Source organism: Phoxinus phoxinus (genome assembly GCF_949152265.1).
Source record: "Phoxinus phoxinus genome assembly, chromosome: 4".
NCBI lineage: Eukaryota > Metazoa > Chordata > Actinopteri > Cypriniformes > Leuciscidae > Phoxinus > Phoxinus phoxinus.
Genome location: NC_136879.1, coordinates 9,140,422 through 9,152,538, shown reverse-complemented (window position 1 = coordinate 9,152,538; position 12,117 = coordinate 9,140,422). Strand labels below are relative to the sequence as shown.

General features: G+C 42.8%; 2 protein-coding genes across 2 annotated transcripts; both read right to left on the bottom strand.

Moving 5' to 3' along the window:
- Nucleotides 1-4,208: 4,208 nt before the first annotated feature.
- LOC306997455 (uncharacterized protein) lies at nt 4,209-6,019 on the bottom strand (the record flags this gene model as incomplete). The annotated part of the gene is made up of 6 exons (XM_079610760.1): nt 5,787-6,019; nt 5,587-5,631; nt 5,127-5,287; nt 4,959-5,023; nt 4,427-4,527; nt 4,209-4,330 (listed from the first exon to the last, which is right to left on the bottom strand). The coding sequence occupies exons 3-6, from the start codon at nt 5,193-5,195 to the stop codon at nt 4,209-4,211; spliced, it is 357 nt and encodes a 118-aa protein (XP_079466886.1). The 5' UTR covers nt 5,196-5,287; nt 5,587-5,631; nt 5,787-6,019.
- A 981-nt stretch (nt 6,020-7,000) lies between these two features.
- Nucleotides 7,001-11,339, bottom strand: LOC306997454 (uncharacterized protein; the record flags this gene model as incomplete). The annotated part of the gene is made up of 5 exons (XM_079610759.1): nt 7,001-7,089; nt 7,171-7,248; nt 10,921-10,959; nt 11,041-11,175; nt 11,255-11,339. The coding sequence occupies 5 exons, from the start codon at nt 11,337-11,339 to the stop codon at nt 7,001-7,003; spliced, it is 426 nt and encodes a 141-aa protein (XP_079466885.1).
- Nucleotides 11,340-12,117: the final 778 nt, after the last annotated feature.

Below are 12,117 nucleotides of genomic sequence, written 5' to 3'. Positions count from 1 at the left end.
GCCCAACTTTCTTCACCTAGAGGACGAGCGCAGAGTCATTGAAGAGGACAGTTATGTGGATGACCTCTTAACCTCCCAAAATGACCTAAAAAAACTGGACAAAATCACAGCAAATGTTGAAGAGATTTTGAAAGCTGGAGGTTTCTTCCTAAAACCATGGATCCGGTCAGGGCAAAGTGGGAGGCAAGGAATGGAGACGGAGGAGGTTCTAACAGAAACTCAAGGTAAAACCTTAATTCTTCCAAATCAAATGAGGGACGAAGACAACAAAGCCTTGGGCATCGGCTACCAAATGGATGAAGACAAGCTCTACATGTTAACCTCAGTTAACTTTTCCAAAAGGAAAAAGAAGATGAGAGTTGGGAAAGATCTTCTGAAGGAGGAGGTTAGAACTGAGACCCCTAACCCACTTACTAGGAGGGCTCTCTTAAGCCAAGTGGCTGGACTGTACGACCCAATTGGCTTAGTTACACCTGTCAAACAGAAGGGAGCAATTCTGGTAAGAAAAGCATTCCAAGAGGGAGGGGGTGGGAAACTAACCCAAGGAACTTGGGACCAACCTCTCTCAGAAAGCCTAAGAGAAGAAGGCATACAGCTTTTTGAAGAATATGTGCTACTTGGACAGGTGAAATTCCACAGGAGCCTCACACCAGCTGGCTGGGAAGGGAAACCTTGGGGCATTACATTCTCCGATGGAAGTGACAAATCCTATGGAGCTGTGATGTACTTAAGATGGGAGACAAGTCAAGGCACTGAGGTTCGATTCGTTGAATCAAAAGCCAAGCTGACACCCCTGGATCAGAAGGGAGAAGCTGTAAAAGCTGAGATCTGTGGTGCTGTCTTCGCAGCCAGGATCAGGAAGTATGTGGAAAAGCATGCTCGAATGAAGATCGAGAGATGGTTCCATCTACTCGACAGTCAAACGATCTTGGGAGCCATTCAAAGAGTCAGTTATGGGTACAAAACCTTCTTTGCAAATAGAGTGGGTGAAATCCAGAAGGCTGGACTAGTGCAAGACTGGTGGTGGATCCGTGGAGATCAAAACATAGCTGACATCATAACGAGAGGGGGCGCTCCTGAAGATTTGAGGGAGAATTCCACATGGCAAAATGGACCAGAGTTCCTGAAGTGGCCAGTGGAGGAGTGGCCTATAAAATCAGCTGGAGAGATTGCAGCTCACGCCAGGGAGAGTGTAAACAAGCTCCAGAGAAAGGCATTCTCAGGTGCATTAACGAGAGCTCAAGCAAGAAGTAGTAGTCGTCAGAAAGAAGACCTACGAGGCACTTAGGAAAGTCCAGAGAGTAAGACTCAAGAGGGGATACCTGTGGTAAGCCCAACTCTTCTTCTAAGAAGGAAGCCCACTGGCTGGGTTAGAGATCTTGTGGAAGTAAGAAGATCCAGTAGCCTGTCCAAGCTGGTGAGAGTTGTTGCCTGGGTTTGTCTTGCTGCCAAGCAGTGGCTAAAGAGGAAGTGCCGGGCCCCTAAACAGTCAAAGTGGGAGGTTAGATCACCCATGCAAGCTGTGCTGACTGTCAAAGAACATGAAGATGCACTTAAAGACATCTTCCTAGCAGCTCAAGAAGGTACAGTTTTTCCAGACACAACTCTAAGCAGACTGGCAATATACAAAGATGTGAACTCCGGACTGCTAGTTTGCGGGGGCAGAATTCAGACGTTCAACGAAGATAAGACCGCAGTGCCAGTTTTACCATTTGAAGCATGGGTGTCTACACTGCTGGCACAGGAATCCCACAAAGCAAACCACGAGGGAGTGGCAGGAACCCTTCTCCGGATGAGGAAGAAAGCCTGGGTAATTAAAGGTCGTAGACTTGCCAAGAAAATGGTTGACAGCTGTGTGGTCTGCAGGAAGAACAAGGCAAAACAGTGTCAACAAATCATGGCTGACCTGCCTCTAGAGCGAACAGGCCCAGCTGCACCTTTTGAATTCACCACTATGGACCTGTTCGGCCCTTATGAAGTAAAAGATGAGGTCAAGAAGAGAACTAGACTCAGAGTATGGGGAATAGTCTTCTGTTGCATGGCTTCCCGAGCCATACACACTGAAGTGGTGAGTGACATGTCATCTGAAGGATTCCTGCTAGCCTATCAAAGGTTCACTTCACTGAGAGGACACCCCAGGAAACTCTGGTCAGACCCTGGCACTAACTTTGTAGGAGCCAGACCTGCACTGGAGAAGCTTCACAGGTTCCTTGACCGACTAAACATGTCTGAGCTTGAAGACACAGCTGCCAAGCATGGTACAGAATGGTCGTGGAAGATCCACCCTGCTGACTCTCCCCATAGGAATGGTGCAGCAGAGGCAGCTGTCAAAGTAGTGAAGCGGGCGTTAAGCAACCTTGGTGGAGATGGTGTTTTCACATGGGGAGAATTCCAAACTTTTCTCTTCATGGCAGCCAACCTTGCAAATGAGAGGCCCATCGATGCAAGAACTCAAAGCAGAGAAGATTGTGTAGAGTACATCACCCCAAATTCTCTACTTTTAGGACGTGCCAATCCAAAGGGAGACCCTGGAGATTTTTCAGTTTGATGGCTACCCTTACAGAAGACTTAAACAAATTCAAGCAGAATTAAACAATTTCTGGAAGAAGTGGAGCCAATTGGCTGGACCTAATCTGTTCATAAGGAACAAATGGCACACCAAAGAGCGAAATGTTGCTGTTGGAGATGTGGTCTGGTTAGCTGACCAAAACGCCCTGAGAGGACAGTACAAGCTAGCTAGAGTGGTCAGTGTCAATGCTGACAGCAAAGGCATCGTAAGAGATGTGCTTGTGAAGACTTTTCCCAGCTATCCTGTTCACATCACAAAGGCGAACGGCAAAGAAGGGCCCACAAGAGCTAATAGTAAAAGAACCAAGAGGCTCCAAACCAAAATTCCAGCCACAATTCTTCATAGAGATGTCAGACGCCTTGTCATTCTACTTCCCACTGAAGAACAAGCAGAGGTGTGAAGGACTTGTGTGACCTCTCTGGGTTTGAGAAAACCAGGAGCTCAAGTGGGAGGTGTTGAGCTGAATCTCAGGAATGAGTCACAAAGAAATACATTTCCCAGAGTGCACCAGCAGCAGCAAACCAGCTGCTTGTCATTGTCACTGATTTGGCGCACCTGTTAAGGCATTGTGTTCCTCAGTCATTCAGACAAACACACTTCAGAGAGAAGACACTCCAAGTTCACTCGTAGGTTCAGTCCAAAGACGCCAATGGTTGGTTGTAATGTTTATTTATTTTCATGGTGTTTGAAATAATGGTTTTCCATTTAAAAGGCTTAAGTAGTTAATTCATCATTAATTCATTTTAAAATGTTGAAATTTATAGGTTGCTATTGTAACTGTCTGCTATTGTAACTATGTGTACTATTGTAACTGTGTTCTCTGTCTTTAAAGGTTTACAACCTAATTCACTGAACAGATAAATCAGCTGACAAAGAACCAGAAAAAATAAAAGTGATTTGAGTTGTCCTTGTGTCCTTTGGACGTTGAACAAGAGGAGGAACTTGACACCAAATGTGGTCATTGTGGACGTCACATTTTTATACCTTAAAGGTGCAGACTGTGACGCCAAACGACGTCTTATTTAGTCGTCCAACAAACGTCCTGTATTAACGTACAGATACAGTGCTTTGATACTGCACTGGTTATAACCTTTGTCTCATTTCAACTGTTCCAGTTCATTTTTCGGTTGCTTCATTTGATTGCTTTCCTTTCCACCACCACTCTAACTCAACTGGAAACACATTCCAATGTAGCCTAATCCATCCATTTCCAGTTGAAACCTGCCTCTGAGCCAAACGCTACAGGAAAATTAACTGGTCCAGAAAACAGGCCCTCCACCCACTGGAAAAGGATAGGCATACAGTTATGCACTGAGGTTTAAGAAATCAATTAAATCCCCACTCATTTTTATTGTTTTTATTTTTTGTAAATCACTGTTTGATCTGCACAATTTCAGTTACACAACTATCACACAAGTGCAAAACAAGACGCAAATGTTGAGTGTGTGTGTGTAGAGTTCAGATGCAAAAGCCTTAAAGTGCCATTTTAAATTTACTTCTAGAATGATAATTTTTTTATCAAGCTTGTATATTTAATTAAAGTGAAATTACTGAACTTAAATATACAAGCTTGATAATTATCATTCTAAAAGAAAATTTCTTTGAGGCTTTTGCATCTGAACTCTTCATGTGTACATGATCAGTGACTATGTGGAGTGAACCCTCCACCTCCACTTCTTTGTGGTGCGTGTTTAAGGTGTTCCGAGGTGAAAGTTCTAATGGAGTCCTCCGTAGCCGTTTGGTCGAACTTCATAACTGCATCTGCACAAGTACAAAAACACACATAATTACTATCATACAAAGGCACTCTGCAGTCATACATCAAGTCCCTCATTCTTTTTTTTTATCTGGCTTTACCTTGTAGTGCTCTGTATATCTTTGTGTTTCCGAAAGGCCTCTTGCCTTTTTGCCCCCTCCCCTTCATATTAAAAGATGCCATTACGGCATTAGAGAAGAGTCTAAAGGAAAATAATTTACATTTAGAAATCAATAGGAGAAAGTATGTTCTGTGGCCACAAACACATACACAAATAATATTCTGCATACACACAGTCATGTCAGTAAGGGGGGTTTACGCCATGGATATTAATATAACTGGAGACAGTGAGAAGCTCCTCCCCCTCCCATGCATTTCTATGGGCTGTGCTAGGCTAGCAAACTCCGCCTAAACGGGCTGAAATTGGCCGCCGCCATGATGGATATTTGTGGGCTTAATTCCGGGGTCAAAACCAGGTAATTTCCTAACCTCTGTCTCGGTAGCCAATAAGGTGCTCCTTCATGCATGCACCAATGCATGGATGGCCAATGAAGCGGATTGTGATTCAGACATTCAAAAAAACACAAAGCACCTGGACCTTACACAAAATCCATACTGTTTGTACTAACGTACCTGTCAAGGGCTTTGTGGACACAGTCCATGGTGGTCTTTCCGCCAACTTTTGATATTTGCAGCACCTGTTAGAATAACTTTAGTCAATAAGATTGACTGGCCCTCCCCAAAATAACCTAACAATGAGTCAGTGCATTGTATTGTATAAAGCTAGTTCTCTTTTACTACCAAAGCATTATAGGCCTCCACATCATGGAGACATTCCTCTTCACGGTCAAAGTCCTCCAAAGTCTCCATCCTTTCGATGTTAACTGGTGAACTGGCAGGTTGGCTTTGCTTTAAGCAAGTTCTTATGTCAGCAAGTATGTCTAGGACTTTTTTCTGGTACACTGAAATCAATAAACACAAATGAAGATCACAATCATTACAGTCATCTCCAAAGTTATGTGAACAGCAAGGCAAATTTCTTTCTTTTTGTTGTACATTGAAGACATTTGGGTTTAAGATAAAAATACCAATGTGATACTAAAGATCAGAATGTCAGCTTTCAATTCCTGGTATTTACAGTACATCTAGATCTGTTAAACAACTTATATCACCCCTTGTATGGGAACATGTGACTGACAGGTGGTTCTCGTTGCCCAATTGTTTACTTTTAGGTTGACACTGTCACACATTGATAACCTACCACTCCAAGGCAATGGGAAAGTCCATCTTCTGTTGGTCACTGCATCTGCACCACATAAAGTCTGATTCAGCAATTACTACATCACAACATTTTTAAAATATTGGGGCCGCCTTACAACCCCTCAAAAATGGGTTATATTCTAACAATGAGTATACGTACTACTCACTGCACTAATGTTGCACTTCAGAAATAGAACTCACCATGCCTTGGCCTGCCAATGGGTGGTGGGGTTGCGGTTGATCTTATGCCATGATGTGTGCTGTGATCATTCCTGGATCTCACTGTGCGTCTTGCTTCATCGCTGTGCCTCGAGCCCCCACTTCTGGATCTCACTGTGCGTCTTGCTTCTTTGCCGTGCCTCGAGCCCCCACTTCTGGATCTCACTGTGCGTCTTGCTTCTTTGCCGTGCCTCGAGCCCCCACTTCAGGATCTCACTGTGTGTCTTGCTTCTTTGCAGTGCCTCGAGCCCCCACTTCTGGATCTCACTGTGCGTCTTGCTTCTTTGCAGTGCCTCGAGCCCCCACTTCTGGATCTCACTGTGCGTCTTGCTTCTTTGCCGTGCCTCGAGCCCCCACTTCTGGATCTCACTGTGCGTCTTGCTTCATCGCTGTGCCTCGAGCCCCCACTTCTGGATCTCACTGTGCTTCTTTCTTCTTTGCCGTGCCTCGAGCCCCCACTTCAGGATCTCACTGTGTGTCTTGCTTCTTTGCAGTGCCTCGAGCCCCCACTTCTGGATCTCACTGTGCGTCTTGCTTCATCGCTGTGCCTCGAGCCCCCACTTCTGGATCTCACTGTGCGTCTTGCTTCATCGCTGTGCCTCGAGCCCCCACTTCTGGATCTCACTGTGTGTCTTGCTTCATCGCTGTGCCATGATCTGACACTTCTGCTCACGCTGGAACCACCACTGGACCTACAGTAATACAATTTTAAATTATTTCTATCACTTGGCAATTTCATGACTGACACTGTGCCTTTTTAGTATTCTAAATAATTATCTTCACCCCCTTCACTGGAGCACTTTCAGTGAAAGACTAATCACTCTAAAATTGTTCATCTGTGAGAAACAGTAAGTACTTCACACCATCAAATTATGCTAATTTTCACTTCTCTGATCCACTGCTGCAACAGAAGATTGTTAGTCTTAACTTTTTCCCTTTTCTTCCTAGTCATTTTTTATCATTTCTAATAATTTTTAATAAAATCTTAATACAACTTCTTACACACTTTAGAGATTGCTTTTTGTGTCAATTTCCTTTGGGATTAATACAAATATTCTTATCCGGAGTTCTTACCTGAGCGATAGTCTTCCCTGGTACAAACTCTTGCTGAATCACGAGACCCTGAAAAACACAAGGATTTTTTTTTTTTTTTTTTTTACAGTTTAAAGTGTGATGAGATGAATACTCACTGGGTGTTAATGGGTCTCTTTGGTGAAGTGCTGTGTTTGCGAGAAATATTTAAAAGATGCACAATTACTGACAGACATGGCTTTATCTTCAGAGTCTGAAACACATCAATCAGCCTGTATTTATCATGTTGTACACACAACATTAACATGCTTCAGAAATTGCCATCTGTACTCACATGCATTATGTAACATGCTGCTGTCCTGAATGGTCGGCAGCTTCTTTGGTGCAGTAGGGTAGTCAGGAAGCTTTATGCCTATAGAGAGAGTCAACATAAAGTAAAATAAACATATCTATGGCATAATGTAAAAAAATATATTTATTTGGAGACTGGATTTAAAAATGCATTATAATAATAATAATAATAATAATGCATTTTATTTATAGGCGCCTTTCTCAACACTCAAGGTCACCTTACAAAATCAACAATAAAACACTGCATTGAACATTGATTCAACGAGAACAAACATTATCATAACATAGTAAAACAACAACAACAGCAAAAAAGAATTAAAAATTTAAAAACTAAAGAGAATATGCCTGTCTAAAAAGATGAGTTTTTAATTGAGTTTTGAAAATGGTTATGGACGTGGAGTGTTGAATGTACTGGGGCAGAGAGTTCCAGAGATGTGGGGCTGAATGACTGAAAGCCCTAAACCCCATGGTAACCAGACGGGCATGAGGGAGGATGAGCTGAATGGAGGAGGAGGACCTGAGCGAACGGGCGGGAATCTTAATATGGAGAAGCTCAATGAGATACTCAGGGGCAAGATTATTAATAGCTTTGAATGTGAGGAGGAGAATCTTATAGATGATGCGATATTTGAAAGGAAGCCAGTGAAGTTGCTGCAGGACAGGTGTTATGTGACTGATGGAGGGGGTTCTGGTAATAATACGGGCAGCAGAGTTTTGGACCAGTTGTAGTTTATGGATGAATTTGTCAGGTAGACCATAAAGAAGAGAGTTGCAATAATCTAGACGGGAGGTGACCAGGGTGTGAACCAGAATTTCAGCACTGTTGGGGGTGAGAGATGGACGTAAACGAGAAATATTACGTAAGTGGAAATATGCTGACCGAGTGATGTTATTAATGTGGGACTGAAATGACAGAGTGCTATCCAGGATGACACCTAGGCTCTTAACCTGAGCGGAAGGGAACACAGATGAATTGTCGATGAAGATAGAGAAATCATTTATTTTAGAGAGGATGGATTTGGTGCCAATGAGGAGGAATTCAGTTTTGTCACTGTTGAGCTTGAGAAAGTTTAAAGAAAACCAGGATCTGATTTCCTGAAGGCAATTAGATAGGGAAATGGGAGGGAGAGATGTAGTGGGTTTGGTGGATAGGTAGAGCTGGGTGTCATCTGCATAGCAATGGAACTGGATGTTATGTTTGCGAAAAATATGGCCAAGAGGGAGAAGGTAAATAATGAATAATAGGGGTCCAAGGACAGAGCCTTGGGGAACACCAGAGGAAAGGGGGGCAGAGTGGGATCTAAATGTTTTAAGTTGTACAAACTGAGTACGACCAGAGAGATATGATTTAAACCAGTGCAGTGGTGTGTCAGATAATCCAAGGGAAGCTAATCGGTCAATGAGGATGGTGTGTGAAATGGTGTCAAAAGCCGCACTCAGGTCCAGGAGGATGAGAATTGTTAGTAATCCAGAATCTGCAGCCGTAAGAAGGTCATTGGTTATTTTAACAAGAGCTGTTTCGGTGCTATGAAAGGGACGGAAACCTGATTGGAACTGTTCATAGAGACTATTGTGGGTGAGGTGGTCATGAATCTGAGAAGCAACTGTTTTTTCAAGAATTTTTGAAAGGAAGGGGAGGTTGGAAATTGGGCGGAAGTTGTTAAAGTCGCTGGGGTCAGCTCCAGGTTTCTTAAGAATGGGGGTTATTGCAGCTGATTTAAAGGATGACGGAACAATACCAGTATTAAGCGAGGAATGGATAATTGCAGTTATAAGAGGGGTCAGGGAGTGAATGCACGTTTTAACCAATGTAGTCGGGAGAGGATCAAGTTGGCAGGTCGATGGTTTAGATTTGCAAACAAGGTTGGCTATTTCAGCAGCAGAGGGGAGGGTGAAGGCAGAGAAAAGATGACAAGAAGATATTTGAAAATCAGAGGATAGTTTGAGGGTTGAGATCTGAGGGAGTAACTGTTGATGTATACGATCAATTTTCGTAGTAAAAAATGTCATAATAGAATTACAAGAGTCAGTGGAGTAAAAATGAAGTGGTAGAGAATCAGGAGAACGGAGTGTTTTATGCACCAGTGAAAAAAGTGCTTGAGAATTACCAGAGCCCAAACTTATTAGAGCTGTATAGTAGTTGGACTTTGCAGTGGAAAGAGAATCTTTATAGGAAAGTAAATGAGTAAAAAACATTTGTTTGTGGATGGCCAAACCAGTTTTTCTATAGAGGCGTTCCAGTTGTCGACCTCTAGCTTTCATTTGACGATGTTCAGAAGTAAACCAGGGTGCAGATTGAGAAAAGGAAACAGTCCGTGTTTTTAATGGAGCCAAGTTATCGAGGAGATGGTGTAGGCCACAATCATAATGACTGAGCAGTTCATCAGGGGTAGATGTGAAGTCAATATTAGGAAGATTGGCAATACCAGAGTCTAGAGCTGCTGGGTCGATAGACTTGATGTTGCGGAAAGAGATTGTACGTGGCAGTTTCGTTTTGAACAGTGTCGCCTTAGCATCAAATGAAATAAGTTTATGATCAGAGATGGGAAGGTCCAATGCAGTACAGTTAAAAGGAGTGATACCAAAGCAGCAAAGTAGATCCAGGATATGGCCCTTCGAATGGGTGGGGAAATTAATAAACTGCTGCAATTCAAAACTATTTAGACATGATTTAAAGTCTTTTGTGAGGTAGTTATTGTCATTATAAATATGGATGTTAAAATCACCAAGAAGGATAATATTAGGGGAGAGAGGTGATATAAGTGTAAGAAAAGCTAAAAATTCATTAATGAATTCTGAATTGGGCTTAGGTGGACGATACACGGTGGCTACAATAATAGGGGATGGACCATTTAGTTTAATAACAAGAGACTCAAATGACTGATAAAGTGGCACAGAGACAGGCGAGATTCTCCAGCTCTCGCGATATATTATCGCGAGACCTCCCCCGCGACCTGTAGCGCGGGGTTGACAGTTGTAAACAAACCCGGGGGGAGTTGCTTCGTTCAACTGGGAAAAGTCATTTGGTTGCTGCCAGGTCTCTGTCAAACTAAAAAAGTCATATTTACGGTCATTGATGAAATCCTGGAGAAAAGGTCCTTTGCCCGAAAGTGATCGGATGTTGTATAATCCAAAGTGGAGATCACTAAGATTATTCTTGTGGGAGACAGAGCTAACATTAGCAGACCTAGGTAGACTGGTTAGCACACTATGGTCCACCCTCCTGCTGGATGATCTCGGTTGACGACGAGATGAAGACCAGAAGGAGTTGATTGAGGTGGAGGCATCGATGTTAAAACTCCGTCGGGACCCACGATGAAGATATCTCCGACGAGGTAAGCGAGCGTTTTCCGGGCCAGAGTGCAGCGTCGATTGTAAAACTGCTGAGGTAGTCGGATTGAAGCAGAGTTTGAGAAGCTCAGCAGCCGAGTATTGAAACAGGGCCGACGAGGAACTTGTGAGGAGAAGCACAGCAATCCACATGAGTATCGCCGACTTGCTTATCCACATTTTGGCTCACACCGGGAAGTCAGGTAGAGAAGCAAGGTGTAGCTGGTATGAACAGCAATCGGTGACAGTATATCTCAGCAGGGCAACAGGCAGGTAAAAGTTCAATAAAAAGCCGAAAAAAGCCCAAAATTAAATGAACAATCGGAGAGCAGCGGCAGCGAGTCGCGCCAGCGTTCACAGAAGACGTTATATCTTCAATATAGAAATTATAGAAATACATTACCCCTAACGCTCACATCCTCAACAGTTGAATCAGTAGATTCTGCAAAAATCATTGACCATCCAATTCATCAACAGACTTTATATTCCTAATGTCAGAATTATTTGTGAATGATAAACATACCATTTCTGACAAAACCCTCTGGCGTTCCCTTTTTAGGCCGGGTCCTTGTTGATCTAATCACCACCTCTTCTTCTTCCACCTCCTCCTGCTCTGCCTGACTGGTTATGTTGTAGTGATTGCATTCACTCCGCTTATCTAGAAATAGAAAAATTCAACTTACAAACATTAAAATAAAAATAAAAAACAATTCTCTATTCATCAAAAGAAAAGTTACCTGAAGTTATTTTTATTTTTATTAATGGAAAGCTCATCCAGTCTTCCTTGGGTTCAAGTTTGTCTTTAATAGCCTTTTTGGCCATCTAACAATTTTTGTGTGTGTATTAATCCAGTTGTGAGGAATTACTCCCTCTTCCTCCTGGTCTCCTTCCCGCCAAATGGCCCTTGAATACATGACCTGGAAAAGACAGCATATGCATGTTAGTAAGTTAGGACGATGCAAAGGGCCTGGCACTGACTGGGGTCTCTTTGAGGGCCATTACATTTGAGGCCATTTGGATTGATGTGACTTATACTAAAGAAAGGTATGCTGCATGTAAGTGGCATCAACATATAAAGGTTAATAAAAGTGTTCAGGGCCAGCCAAAAACAGACTTGAATTTAGTTTGCTTGCGTGTGAAAATTTCACGACCCCATGCAATCTTTCATGGGGCCCAAGATTTCTAGCAGCTCCCCTTGTGACAAGATTTAGTTGGTGACCTACTTGGTTAAGTTGGTGAATAAAGCAAGTGAAGTGAGATTGACAGGGTTTGGACATTTGAGGGTTACATTGTAAGAATGTTGTGGCAAGTGAGCAGTGACCGTGAGAAAGGACATGCAGGTCAAGTCAAGTCAAGTCAAGTCATCTTTATTTATATAGCGCTTTTTACAATACAGATTGTATCAAAGCAGCTTCACAGTGATAACATGAAAATAATACAAAAAAACATAATTTCATCATCGTCCACCTTTAAGGCAGATCTATAATATTGTTAAATATTAAATGTCCCCAACTAAGCAAGCCAGAAGGTAAGGCAACAGCGGCAAGGAACCAAAACTCCATCAGGTGACAGAATGGAGAAAAAAACCTTGGGAGAACCC